At 41.8% G+C, this 14,848-nt stretch overlaps 2 protein-coding genes across 3 annotated transcripts; one reads left to right on the top strand and one right to left on the bottom strand.

Annotated features, from left to right (window-relative positions):
• Positions 1-249: 249 nt before the first annotated feature.
• LOC9657529 (U6 small nuclear RNA (adenine-(43)-N(6))-methyltransferase) lies at positions 250-1,641 on the bottom strand. Its single transcript, XM_002977669.2, has one exon. The coding sequence runs from the start codon at positions 1,597-1,599 to the stop codon at positions 316-318; it is 1,284 nt and encodes a 427-aa protein (XP_002977715.1). The 5' UTR covers positions 1,600-1,641; the 3' UTR covers positions 250-315.
• A 3-nt stretch (positions 1,642-1,644) lies between these two features.
• LOC9656478 (pentatricopeptide repeat-containing protein At4g02750) lies at positions 1,645-4,088 on the top strand. 2 transcript variants are annotated; one of them, XM_024682840.1, is made up of 3 exons: positions 1,645-1,730; positions 1,792-3,568; positions 3,620-4,088. In XM_024682840.1, the coding sequence occupies exons 1-3, from the start codon at positions 1,687-1,689 to the stop codon at positions 3,929-3,931; spliced, it is 2,133 nt and encodes a 710-aa protein (XP_024538608.1). In that variant the 5' UTR covers positions 1,645-1,686; the 3' UTR covers positions 3,932-4,088. The 2 variants fall into 2 exon arrangements, with proteins under 2 accessions (XP_024538608.1, XP_024538607.1); XM_024682839.1 differs by having other exon boundaries at positions 1,792-4,088.
• The last annotated feature ends 10,760 nt before the right edge of the window (positions 4,089-14,848 follow it).

Below are 14,848 nucleotides of genomic sequence, written 5' to 3'. Positions count from 1 at the left end.
TTGGGATTACATGGAAGAAACTTAGCCAAATTAACAACAATAAAAACTCTAAAACACTATAACTTATATAAAGGAGCACATGGTCACTTACTTCAAAGAATATTTTGATTTTAGAGAATTAAATCATTCTCAAATACATACTCTAATATCTAGGAGAGATAAATTTCTCTTGATCTCTTGTCAAGATGATCATACAGTGCATAAGATCGAAATCCTATCAACACAAGGAAGAACAATGGTCAAAATACAGGGCACTGAAATTTTGAAAGGTTTTATTCATTCTTAAACGACTTAAGTTTGAAATGTACTTGGCTGCTATGTTGAGACGGATAATTTTTCCTTCAATGTGCTCTCTGAACTCTCAAGAGCTGACACAAGGAGACTACTACTTCTTCCAGCCTTGGAAATCCATATCTTTACCAGCAGGCACCCGGGACTTTGCTGGAACAGCGTCGCCTTAAACTCGGATTTCCCATCAGAATTTCGTTGGTCGAATCCTTCTCTTTGATCGCCAGGAGTTCCAGTGATCGCAAAAGAAGCCGCATCGATCTTGCAAGCCACCCCGCGAGCTTCCAAGTGCCTCCCAAGATCTCCCAGAACCTCCAACGCACTGCATTTTCGATCGATGCCCTCCAAAACGAACGAGAAACTCCCGCTGCTGCTCGTCCCAGTCCCGAAACAACTTCGCCCAGATCCACTCTTCACTGCTCCAGCACTCGAGAAACTCCATGCCAGCCCCCACCTCGACGTCTTTCCTTGCACAAACTCGGTGGTCTTCACCATCGTTGCTCCACAGCCTCGAATCTCGGCCTTGAGAGCCCTCAAGCTGGATTTCTTCCCGACCATGCTCGTGTACCAGTGGATCTTCGTCCCGAGCTCCATGCTCTCGTGGATCAGCCTGCTCACAAACCCGGCCTCTCCTCCGGTGCAAACCATCTCCTCCGGCGTTCCACCGCAGGCCGTGCGAGGATTCATCCCGGCCTCCTCCATGCTCTCGAAGAACGGTGGATTGCACATACTGAAGTCGAAGATCTCCTCATCTTTCACCACTCCAACGAGCAGCCTGTGGTTTTCTTCCTGATCTTCACCACCATTCTTCGCAGCGCTTCTCAGTTCGATCAGCTCCATGAGGTGTGGATTCGCCGCGATGTTCCTCCTTCCCCATTCCAGCGCCACACTCGTCACGTCCGTCGCTACGAACTTCCATCCCCGCAAGGAAGCCCCGAGGAGAGGATAGATCGTGCTAGCGCCGGTCCCAATGTCTAGACCAAGAACTCCCCCCTCTACATTCTTCCCTGGAGCTGGAAACTCTTGGAGCAAATCCTCGATCCAGTGGATGTAGTTTGCACGATTCGTCACCGCCGGGCAGAGCTGGCCGTCGGGAATCCACCAGCCGAGAATGCCGTAGTCGCAATCCAAGAGAACTCGAGTGAGCTCTCTTGTGGCGGCGTAGTCCCTCCAATCGATGCTGCCCCGCCCAGTGGAGGGATTGATCCTCACGTAGCGCGCAAACGAGGCGTAGCGCGCCGCCAGCGCTGCGAAATCTGGACTGCCCTCGGCATACCTGTTTCGTGGGTGCGTCGATCGCTTCCTCTTCATCCAAAGAACCAATATTAGGGTTCTTCGTTCTCCATGGGCAATTCTTCGTCTCCATGGAAGAACCAAGATTAGGGTTCTTCGTCCTCCATGCGCTTTGGCCTTGTCGAGCTCCGCTTGGCAAGATTTCACAGGTGCGCTGCTCTCTCGTCACGATTCTCGGCCTTTCAAAGAATGCGCTCTCTCTTTGGCCAGATCTTACAGCACTCTCCAGGAGCAGCGCTCCGCGAATCCGCAAGAGCTCCGGCGAGATCTCGACAGATTATGCGAGGTTCTTGATCCCGCGGCGGTAGATCGTGCTCACCTCACACGCCTGCTCAAGCAGTGCGGGATTCTCCAGTCCACCTCCGAGGCACGGCGACTCCATTCTTGGATCGCGAAGACCGGGCTCGATCGGGATCCATTCTTCGCCAACAATGTCGTCCAGATGTACAGCCGCTGCGGCAGCATCGACGAGGCCGCCAGGGTTTTCCATGCCACGCCGCGCAAGAACGCCCGATCGTGCGAGATCATGCTCGCGGCATTCGCGAGGAGCGGGGATCTCGATTCGGCAAAGCAGATGTTCGATGCGATGCCGGAGCCTGGAGTTCCGGCCTGGAATTCCATGATCGCGGCGCACTTCCACAGCGGGGATTCCATCGCGGCGCTGAGGTTCTTCCAGCGGATGATGGCCGAAGGGATTCGTCCCAATCCACGGAGCTTCGTCGCCGCGCTGGATGCCTGCTCGCGGCTGGAAGAGGGGGATTTCATCCACGAGCTCGCGATCGCGGTAGGCCTGGCATCCGACGCCATTGTTGGATTCTCACTGGTGGGCTTCTACAGGCGATGCCACAGGCTAGATCTCGCTCGCAAAGTCTTCGACAAGGTGGAAGAGATCACCGCGCCGCTGTGGACGCAGATGATCGCAGCGTATGCCAAGGCAGGGCATTTGCTCGAGGCGAGAGCTTTGTTCGATGATCTTCCCGAGAAGGACTCCGTGTCGTGGACGTGCATCGTCGCAGCTTACGCACACCGAGGCCGATGGATCGAAGCGAAGCAGCTGTTCGACGAGATGCCCGGCCGCGATGTCATCGCCTGGAACGCGATGATCTCCGCGAATGCCCAGAGCGGGCGCTCGGATCAAGCTCTCGAGCTGCTACTCCTGATGGATCTCGACGGCGTCCATCCAAACAGCGTCACCTTCTTGAGCGCTCTCGAGGCTTGCACGAACTTGAGTGATGCTTCCCGAGGATCAAAGCTCCACACGGAAGGTATGCTCGGCTCTGGCATTGAAAACTCTCGCAAGGTGTCTAACGCGCTCATCAACATGTACGGCAAATGCAGGGAGCTGGGCCGGGCCAAGGCGGTGTTTGACGGCATGAGCGATCGAGACACGGTTTCCTGGACGACCATGCTCGCATCCTTTGCGGAGAACGGTGACTTGGAGCAAGCAAGCCGAGCTTTCGACCGGATCCCGGAGAGACAATGCGTGGCTTTCAACTCGATGCTGGCGGCGTATGCCCAAAACGGGCATATCGAAGAGGCAAAGCAGCTCTACGACGACGCGATCCACGAGCCGGACATCGTTGCTTTCACGACGCTGCTCACGGCATTTGCTCAGCACGGCCGAGGCGAGCAGGCGCTGTGCTTGCTCCGGGCCGGGGATTTGGAAGGACTGGAGATGGATCTCGTCAGCTTCGTGGGGATCCTCGACGCCTGTGCGTGCTGCGGAGCTCTCACCGAGGGAAGATCAATCCACCAGGAGGCTGTTCTTCGCGGTTTCCAGGACGACGTTACCATCGGCTCGGCGCTCGTCAACATGTATGGGAAGTGTGGACAAGTCGGGCCGGGAAGAGAAGTTTTCGACGGGATGCCGTGGAGGAACTCCATCACCTGGAACGCGATGCTCACGGCGTATGCACAGAACGGGCATAGCGCCGAGGCGCTGGAGCTGTTTCCAGTGATGATCCTCGACGGTGCCGAGCCATCCGAGGTAACTTTCATCACGCTTCTCTCGGCTTGCGCTCAAGCGGGACTTTTGCAGGATGGCCTCCGCGTGTTTGCTCTCATGGAGCGCGACTTTGGAGTGGCTCGCGGCGCCGGGAACGCTGTGTGCCTGGTGGATTTGCTGGGGAGAGCTGGGAGGCTGGAGGCTGCCGAGGAGATGTTTGCGTGGGTGCCTGTGGAGGAGCGTGATACTGCATGGACGGCCTTGTGGGGGAGCTGTAAGATCCATGGCGATGGTGGGAGAGGTGTGAGAGCCGCCGAGTCTGTGCTCGCGTTGGATCCAGTGGCGTCTACGCCTTACTCGCTACTCACTGAGGCTCTGGTGATGCCACACCTGGAAATCTACTAAGATTTGGAGCTTAACATCAACTTTTTATTGGACGAGATTTACAGTCTATAAGAGTTTGATCGCGAGTTTTGGAGCTGGGTCTTTGCGAGATCTGGCACCCCTTGTGAGAGAGAGGGAAATAGTTGCGAATAAGAATGATTCAAAGATTCGTTTGGAACTTCGACTTTAACACGACCAAATGGCACAAGCATGAGGTGAGCATTGCGCTGGCGCCACACACGATCAACATCCGAAACAACGAGCAGTTCCTAACTCCAAGATCGCATCCAGGTTTGTTGCTCTTTCCATCGCATGTCTTTCTAATTTGATCCGATGGATTCACGATGCATGAATTTCTTCGTGAGTATTTTCCTTTGTGAGCAACAACGACCACATTCTTTAATTTGTTTCCATAACGCCAACTAAGAATGGACCTTTAGAACTTGAAAGCCCAAATGAACCAATTGCCATGGTGAATGATCCAGCTCATCCAGCTGGAATTTCTCACAACAACATACTGCAATCTGCATGCTGCTGCTGTGTAATATACCGAAGCTGCTGAGCCACACCAGAGAGGAATATAATGCAGAGCTTCCAAAGTACAAAGACTGCAAGCAGCCTGATCGTTGCAAGTGAGTTCTCCAGGCAAGTCACCATGCTGGGTGGTGATATTGCTCGAGGTGTGGAGCATATCAGTGAAGGCTGCTCCGATAGCACTTCTTGATGGATCCCAGATAGATAACTTTCTGCACGAGCATACCAGAGTGTTGGCCAGGTAGCTCTCCCAGCAAACTGGAGCTGCTGGCGCTGGAGCTGGAGCTGAAACTGGAGTTGGAACTTGAGAGATTTTGAAAGGAGGAGATCTCTTGGCTCCAGCAATTGTGATTATAAAGGAGAGCACTAAGTAAACTTCACCTTGATCCATTGTCTATGATATTGTTCGGCTTGGAAATCTGGTAGTAATTTATATAAAAGTCAGGAGGAAGGCTCCGCAAATGATCAAAAGTGAACAAATGATTTGACCATAATTATTAAAGTTTGCTCTAACGTTTCTTTTGTATTATAAGCAAACATTGAGTCGTATAGGTATGAATGAGTCTGATAATAGCTAATTCATATGCTTCTAGATAACAATTGCCAGCCTTTATAATTGTGGTCAAAATAATTGTCTACTTCAAATCATTTGCCAGCCAGTAGGCCTTCTTCATGACTTATATATATATCAGGTTTCCAAGCTCAAAACAGTCAGTTCATAGTTCATAGACAATGGAGCAAGGTAAAGTTTTCTTAGTGCTCTCCCTGGTAATCACAATTGCTGGAGCCAAGAGATATCCTCTTCCCAGAATTTCTCCAGTTCCAACTCCAGCTTCAGCTCGAGTTCCAATTGTAGCTCCAGCTCCAGCTCCAGCAGCTCTTGGACTTTGCTGGAAGAGCTACCTAGCCAACACGTTGGTATGCTCTTGTGCAAAATTATCTGTCTGGGATCCATCAACCAGGGCTATTGGAGCAGCCTTGACTGATATGGTCCGCACCTCAAGCAATATCACCACCCAGCATGGTGACTTGTTTGGAGCTCTCACTTGCAACGATCAGGCTGCTTGCAGGCTTTGTACTTTGGAAGCTATAAATTCTATCTCCTTCTGGTGTGGCTCTGCAGCTTCGGTGTCTTACACAACAGCAGCATGTAGAGTGCAGTATGTTGTGAAAAATACCAGCTGGGTCAGTTGGATCATTCGCCAAGGCAACTGGTTCGTTCAGGCTTTCAAGTTCCATTGAAGAAGTTTCAGCATGCCTGGAAATAAATTGAGGAACATAGAACTCAAAAGAAAATAAGATGCATTTTAAAACACCTTTCTTTAGATACATCCCGGGACTTTTTCCTTTATAAGGAAAGGGTGTGTAAGCCGGAGCTTGATTGCTGAAGAAAAATATTATGAATGGGGAAGAGGTATAGTAATGAATTTCTGCAACCAGGCAGGGACACCATTCTTGAATCATGATCGGTGAGATTTGGCAATGAACACATGGGGCAAGAGCTCTTGTGGATCTCACCTGTTGGCGTTGTGGCGAGTTTTGGTGGGTCATGATATCGGTAAGATGGCGAGGAAGTCGCCGCGGGGGTGATCGGCCACCCGAGGGGGACCAACCTTGGCTACATATCTTCAAAGCGACCCCCCCCTGTAGGTGCATGCGTTAAGTTTGACTCGATTGCTTGGGGGGCGCGGGCTCGGGCGGTCGAGGAATCGGGAGGGGAGGCCGTGTCTTGGGGTCCCGGGGGCGAGGTTGAGCCGGTCTCGCACTCGGACTATTGAGGACGGACCGGTGGACTGTCAGTCAACGATGAGTACCGGCTGGTCCCATGCGTGTGTGGTGCATTTTTTGGCACTTTATGACGAGGTGACAGTCACATTTGAAATTGTGGCTGGAGCTATGGCGTCACGACTGAGGTCGAGGATGTATCGCGGCTGAGCTTGAGGACGTGCTGTTGATGTAGGGCTTGTGGGCTTGAAGCAGGGACGGTCGAGAGACGCTTCACAAGGCTGTTGCTGAAGATGTTTGGGGCCAGACATGTCTGTGGACCCTGTCAAGCTTCTGTCTTGCAAGATCTTCGTAGCTTCTGAGGTCTCGATCTTGTGGCTGCAACATTACAGAAAAACAGCTCGTAAGAGCTTACCTCGCATTGCCTAGCCCAATGGCCAGCCCTTTCAATTGCCAATACAAGTTTTTGAACGCTATGCCTGGATGGCTTATAACATCCAATAATTTACACTGTTTATATGATCTGCCACTCCACTTAAAAGCTTGAGACTGTGTTTTCATTGCATATGAGCTCCTAACAGACCATGTTCTTACTTGATTTCACTCGTACTAGAACGAGGAAATGCCAACACAAACATCCAAGGATTTGCTATGAAGGACAAAGCCTTGAGATGTTAGAACTCCTAATGGTATTTCATTTTACATGAATTGTCGATGCAAAGGTCTCTTGGAAACTCAACCAGAGAGATGCTTTTCTCTTTGAGTACCTCAAAACGAAGAGAGGCAAGGAAAACAAGACAATGAACGAAAGATGCAAGGGGATAGAAACAACTCAAAGATGTCCAAGGGAGAAAAACAAAAAAATAGAGAGGAAAAAAAAACTAGCAAACCATGTCATAATTGTACCTTGCCCTGTACACAACAGCGGGTGCATCATGGCTGGGACAAATTTCTTTTTCTCTTTTTCTTCGAGTGTTCATCCACATTAAGATCTAAAATGTAAGTTCAAACAACAATGCAGAATCATAAGATAACCATGGTCTTGAGATCACTTCAACCTTTCTCATGAAACTTGGGAGTCAATTGTCTTGGATCAACAACTTGCCATCAAACTTCTTTGATTCCCTTTGTTGTTTGCTGGCTGTAAACTCTCACAGAGACTTTGGAGCTCTTCACTTGAATTCCCCTGGATGGCAAGATTGACATGACCAGAGCATAAAAACAATCAAAATCCAAAAGACATGCAATCGATGACTAGAAACTAGACCTGGTTGACCCCCTGGATTGACCACTTATTTGCATGTTAGAATTGGAGCATGAGAAATTTTTGATCCATCCTAGGCTCCAATTGGTATGTTTGTCGCTCTAGAGCTATGTAAAGTGAAATGTAGGTGGAAGTAAAGAGAAGGCACAAATAAACTCATTTGAGGTTTTGAGAAATTTTATGCATATTTACATGGTTTTTAGACATTCTTAGAAGGTGGTTATGCTGTAGTTACTTTGTTATTGAAGTGGAAGAATTTGGTTGGAGTTTTGAAATTTCAGATATATAATTTCGATGTTGTTCACCACTTGACGCTCGTTCTCGAGTTTATTTTTCTTTTTTATTCTCTTCTTATGTTTCTAATGAGCTTGTTATTCTAGCATTTGTGGATTCTTTGGACAAGGATTCTATGCCATTGATGGTTACTATACTTGATGTTCAATGTTTACAAGGTGTAGAGCAAGATTTACCTTCTCTTGATGAGATTCATGAAATTCAAAAGGTTAAGCTATAGATCTAAAAGCTTTACGATGGGTTTGAGAATCCTATATCACTTGTTAATGATTTACCATTCCGGTATTTACATTTTTAATATCACTTTGAGAATGATTTTCTTTATTTTGTAAGGATAAATGTTAATAATCATTTACACACTTTCTCCACGCCTACTATGATTCTTTTATTTTAGGCAGGCATATAGGATATTATCGTATGATTAAGAAGTTATAGAGATATTTCTATTGATTAGAGATGCAATGTGATATTATTTGATATATATGTAGTTGCATTTAATATTAAGTTCATAATACTCCCTCTTGTGTTACAAAAGGACAATTGGAGTTAATTGTAATTTCTTGTTTATTTAAGTTGGTGGCATTTAATCTAATAGGGCCTTTTCCATGGTCAATTGCTAAAACTAAGTATGTTATTATTGTTTATGACTACTTAACTTGCTAGGTGGAAGTTAGTACTTTTGCTAATGCATTTACAACTACTGTTAGATACAAAGTGGATGATTTGGTGTTAATATAATTAGCACAATCTATAAATCCATTGACACCTCCTTCTAATGTTCCTCTAGATCTTAGCCTATCCACTAAAGAACCTTGACTATCTTTCATCATTCTTAGAGGAGGTGATGAAGGTCCAAATGTATGGCTATAATATCGTATACTAATATTAGCATAATAGGATTTTGATAGTTGTTAGATTGGTTTTAATCTGGACCACTTGCTCTTATATATAAACTAGGGTTTTTGGGCTAATTGATATGCATATTTGTATATTCTATTTCTGTATTCCATGTACTCATATTTTATAATTTTTTATTTTTTAATATATATTTTTAAATATTAATTAGACATATATATCATTTATATAAATACTATTTTTAAAAAGGATTTTCATTAAACAAAAATAATTAAAAAACTTATAATGAAGCTATGAGTGATTAGGATATAGGATAAGTGTGTTAATTGGAGTTTAGACCTCTACTTATTTACAAGAGTGGATGGACCAAATTTAATCCTAAATAGATGGTACATACGCTATAATACTATAATTAGTGTATAGTTATATATATATATATATATATATATATATATGTGTGTGTGTGTGTGTGTGTGTGTGTGTGTGTATGTATGTATGTATGTATATATATACATATACAAACCTTACACCATCCTTCCCTCTTAAAGATGAAAAAGTGATGACAATAAGTCAGATAGAACATTTGGAGCTTTTACTACACAATTAAAAACTATCACAAAACTTTAAAGTTATGGCACAAGTATTAGTCCATTACAGAATCCTAATGAATCAGTTGCAACTCTATATGCAATTATCAAATGCTTAAGTCAACTATAAAGCCATATTTTTGAACTAAAGCAAAGGACTTTGAAAGCCACTACAGTCTATAAAGCATTATTATAGCAAATAATATATCCCATCTTTAAGTTTATCTGTCAACAATCCACCAAGACTATCATTAACTCGGACTTACAACCATAAGTAGAATCTACTTTTGCGTCTTTTTTTTTTATCAACATTCAAGATCTATGTTCTATGTTAACTTAGAATCATAACTGTCATTCTCGTCCAATACCACACATTGGAGGTCGCACTCACTTCATTTATCCTCCACATCCTTTTTATCCCTTTTTCGAAGGAAAAAAAGTTCTGAAATATTGATTCCATTTGGACTTACTACAATTGTCCTCACTTTACCATTTATGTTTAGCTTCACTTTACTATCACATCCATTTGGCTTCATTACATAAGGGATAGATATTTTGTTCAAACTCATTATACTCATCTTGACTCCACAATTTATATTGTTCATTATTTCTCCACTATTATATCCACTCATCCTCATTCCATTATCAAAGCCGGACTCCCATCCATCCCCTCTACCCCCTCCTTTGAAGATAAGAAATTTTTAAATGTTAGAAAAAAAAAATGTTAAAGGGAGGATGAAATATTATAGAAGAAAAAAAAGTGGATAAAAAAGCATTAAAAGAGGAATTTTTAATAATTTTCAAAGTAGAAATGGGAGAAAAGAAAGAAATATGTTCAAAGCCTAATGAAAAAAAGATCTATTGTGTAAATAACAAAAAAGAATAACTCAAAAAGAACTTTTAGAGAAGCATGGTGAATTGTAAACAATTAAAAAGAACTATTTAAAAGACGATCTATAAAGGTTCAAATATAAAAGGAATGAGTTCATGAATAAGAGTGCACCCCATTTTTTAATCAGTTAAGTGTCTTTAGGTTTGAATAGTATTAAGCTGGGTGACCTTTCAAAAAGTCTAAACTCAGGAGTTTACACTATGATAAAATACTTCAATTAGCATAAAATGAGTAAAAGATTCACATTGCTCAACTTCCTCAATACAACTTAGGAAGTCCAAATTTATGAGATTACATTGTGATAAAATATTTTGGCTAGCACGAGATAAATAAGTGATTCACACCACTCAACCTCTTTAACACATAATTTAACACTTGAGACAAGAAAATTAATAGAAAAATCTACACTCTCAAGGGAGTATATAAACCCTTCAGTAGCAATGATAAAATAAAAGCTTTCAATAGCATTTACAACTAGAGGCATGCACTCAATCTGAAACTCTAGTTAGAGTGACTCAACACTTGGAATAAGAGAATACTTAATATTAGAATTGATTAAAGACTTCACCAAAAGAAATAAAAATAAGATTCTCAACTTCATATATATGCTTAACATTCAGTATTAGTAGAATAGAAAACACTTAACTCAATATTAGATTGAAAATAAAAATCATGAGAGTAAAAATTGATCAATGTGCCAAGAAAAGGAAATATTGCAAATGAGGAAGGAATATTAAGAACATGAGATAGTCTAAGAAATAAGAAAAAGTTGGGAAAGAGTAGAAAGTAAAAAGAAAGGATCAGATGGTAGATTAAAGGATTGATACCTATCCTATGAAATCTCTAATTTATCTCTATAACTATCTCTATAATAATCAAACTCTTTATCACAATCTGGAATATATTCGAGCTCATAAACATCATCTTCCCATAAACTCAATTCTTAAACATTCTCAAAGAACTAGATTGCATCATCTATAACTTGCCAATCAATATCATAATCATGCTCCACATTAATGAAAGATGGTAGAAGAACACTGAGAATAAGACAAGTCATATAATCATATCCCATAGACATTGAAGACAGCAATATATCAAAGATGGGTGTATCATTAATATGATCACACCCCACAACATCAAAAGCTCAATTCAATGAAGTATTATCAATAGCCTTAAGTGATATATTTCTTAATTGATGATAGTGTGGCATGGTAGAAAAACAGAATGTAATGAAAATTAAAAGAAAGAGCATGTGCTACATTAGGACATGCTACAATCTTTACTTTTTAGGAACAAATTGCAATGCCTCTTACGTCCACTAATATGAGTTTACTTATATACAACAATAGATATAGTTGGAGGTGCTAGATCTCCAGCCTTGTCACTTTATATGTTATAGTACTATAATTAATGTAATATATATTGTGACTACTTGGGATATAGGAATAAATATCTTAATTGGGGTTTAAACCCCTACTTTATACAAGAATGGATGGACTAAATTCAATCCTAAATGGATGATCCATATGTTATAGTACTATAATTAGTGTATTACCTAGCTAAGGTAATATATATATGTATTTATAAACCTTATACCATCCTTCCCTTTGGAAGATGAAAAGGTGATGATAATAAGTCAGGTGGAATATTTGGAGTTTCTGCTGGGTGATTATAAACTACCATAAAAATCTAAAGCTCCCACAAAGCCACCAACAAAGTTATTGATAATTATGATTGAAATAAAATTCAAAGCCATGGCCTAAGCATTAATTGACTAGGGAACCTTGATGAACTAATTGTAACTCCATATATAGTTCCTAAATGCTCAAACCAACCATGTAACTATAATTTTGAACTAGGGAGGTCAGACTCACTCTATTCATCCTCTACATTCTCTTTATCCCCTCTTTGAAGGAAAAAAAATTTTGAAGCACTGGCTCTATTCAAACTCATTACGCTTGTCCTCATTCCACCATCTATGTCTGGCCTCACTCCACTATCATATCCATTTAGCCTTACTATGTTGGGGCCAAATGTTCCGTTTAGATTTGATATACTCGTCCTCACTCCACAATCTATATTGTTTGTCCTCGCTCCACTATCGTATGCACTCATCCTCACTCCATCGTCGAGGCTGGACTCCCGTCTATCCCCTCTACCCCCTCCTCCGAAAAAAAAAAAGTTTGAAATGTCGGGGCAAAAAGGAGAAAACAAGAAAAATTGAGGAAAAACAATTATGGAAGAAGAAAAAGTGGATAAAGAAGCATCGGAAGAAGAATTTACAATAACTGACAATATAGAAATGGGGAAATCAAAAGAACATGTGCTTAAAGCTTGAAAAATAAAGGACTTCCTATTATAAAATACTTTGGCCACCACAATATAAGCAAAAATTTCACACCGCTCAACCTCCTCAATACACAATTTAACACTTGAGATGGGAAAATCAATAATAACATCCACACTCTCAAGGGAATATATAAATTCCTCAACAGTAATAGTAAAGTAAAGATTCTCAGTGGCACTCATAAGTGGGGATATGCATTCAACCTGAAACTTTGGCCAAAGTGACTCAACCCTTGGAACAAGGGAATACTCAACACCAAAACTGTTCAAAGACTTTACCAATGAAACAAAATCAAGATTCTCAACTTCATGGACACACTCAACATCTAAATTAGTATGAGGACAGAAAGCATTCAACTCAACACTAGACTAAGAATGAGAATCATGAGAATCACAAATGATCAACGTGTCAAGAGAAGAAAACACTGCAGATGAGGAGGAAATACTAAGAACATGAGCAAGTGGCTCAGGCCGAGAAATAAGAAAAGGTTGGGAAAAAGAAAAAGGGAAAAAGAAAGGATTAGATGGCAGATTGAAATATTGACACATACTTCGTGAAATTTTCATTTCATCTCCAAAGCTATCTCCATAATAATCAAGCTCATCATCACACTCTGGAATCCACTCGAGTTTGTACACATCATCTTCCCATAAACTTGATCCTCGAACATTCTCCAAGAATTGAATTACATCATCCATAGCTTGCCAATCAATATCACAATCATACTCCACATCAACAAGAGATGGCAGAACGCCGAGAACAAGACAAGTCGTGTAATCATGTCCCACAAAAGCTGAAGACGGCAACACACCAAGGATGGGTGCAACACCAATATGATCACACCCCACAACACAAAAAATTCGATCCAACAGAGTAGCATTAATAGCCTCAAGTGATATACTCCTTGATTGATAACAACGTGGCATTATAGAAGAAGAAAATGCAATGAAGATCAAAAGAAAAAAGCAAATCTAAGCACAACAATAGTTAAAATTCTAAATCTTGCAAAAAGCTAATATAAATCTAGATCTAAAAGAGAATGAAGAAATAAGAATAAAAAAAACACGATCCCGAACACTAGAGCAAAACACTACCAAAAAGTTTTGGCCTTTAGGGACAAATTGCAGTGCCTCTCACCTCCACCAATGTGAGTGCTCGGGATATAGGAATAAGTATCTTCATTGGGGTTTATACCCCTGCTTATATACAAGAATGGATAGATTAAATTCACTCCTAAATGGACGGTTCATTGTAAGCAACCAAAAAGAACAACTTGAAAGACGATCCATAAGATCAAATATAGAGGGAAAGGGCCCATGAACAAGAGTGCACCCCCTTTTCCAATCGGTTAAGGGTCTTGGGATATTTGGGGTTAAACATTATTGAGTTTGAATAGTATTAGGCTGGGTAACCTCCTGGGAAATTCAAATTTAAGAGTTTACATTTGGTATCAAAGAGGTTTCGGATCCGACTCTGTTGGTTGGCTAGGGGAATCACACCATATGTTGATTGACATTTAGCTGGTCCAGTTTACTCCTACTGAGCTTGACCCAAAGGGTAAGGTGTCAAGAGAACAGAGCTCTCGAGAGAGCTGTAACTTTTAGCTTCTATTTATGAAGGTGTGAATTTACAAGGAAGCATAGTGGATTGTAAACAACCAAAAGGAACAACTTAAGAGACGATCCATAAGGGTTTAAATATAGAGGGCAAGGGCCTATGAATAAGAGTGCACCCCTTTTTTCAATCGGTTAAGGGTTTTAGGATATTTAGGGTTAAGCATCCTTGGGTTTGAATAGTACTAGGTTGGGTGACTTCCCAGAAAATTCAAACTCAAGAGTTTACATTCATACATTTATATACATATGTATATACATATATAAACTTTACTCTATATATATATATATATTTATTTATTTATTTATATATTTATTTTATATTTACAAACTTTACAAAGTGAAATTATTTTTTCTTAATGGTGCTCTTTTTTAAAAAAAATTTATGTAAACAAGTTTATGTTTAGTTTTTAGCAAATTAGAAAAAAAAAACTACATATTCAATTTATTAAGTTTACTATATTTATCAGCAGCAAATGATCTTTACAAAAATGTTATATTCAAGCTCCCAAGAGCTGCACTACTAGCCTTATCCATATTAGCCTTATCCATATTTTTGTCAGCAAGCATGTGGAAATTTGCTGGAACGTCTCCTTAAACTCCAATTTGCCATCAGAGTTTTGTTGATCCAAGGATCGCAAAAGTGGCCGCATCGAGCTTCCAAGTGACTCCCAAGATCTTCCAGCACCTCAAATGCACTGCATTTTCCCTCCAAAAAACTCCCGCTGCTGCTCGTAGCCCCGAAAGAACTTGCGCCAGATCCACCCTTCACTGCTCCAGCACTGGAGAAACTCCATGCCAGCCCCCACCTCAACGTCACAAACTCC

Source organism: Selaginella moellendorffii, unplaced genomic scaffold (genome assembly GCF_000143415.4).
Source record: "Selaginella moellendorffii unplaced genomic scaffold, v1.0 SELMOscaffold_35, whole genome shotgun sequence".
NCBI lineage: Eukaryota > Viridiplantae > Streptophyta > Lycopodiopsida > Selaginellales > Selaginellaceae > Selaginella > Selaginella moellendorffii.
The sequence above is the reverse complement of the archived record's forward strand: the minus strand, read 5'-3'. Positions and strand labels throughout refer to the sequence as shown.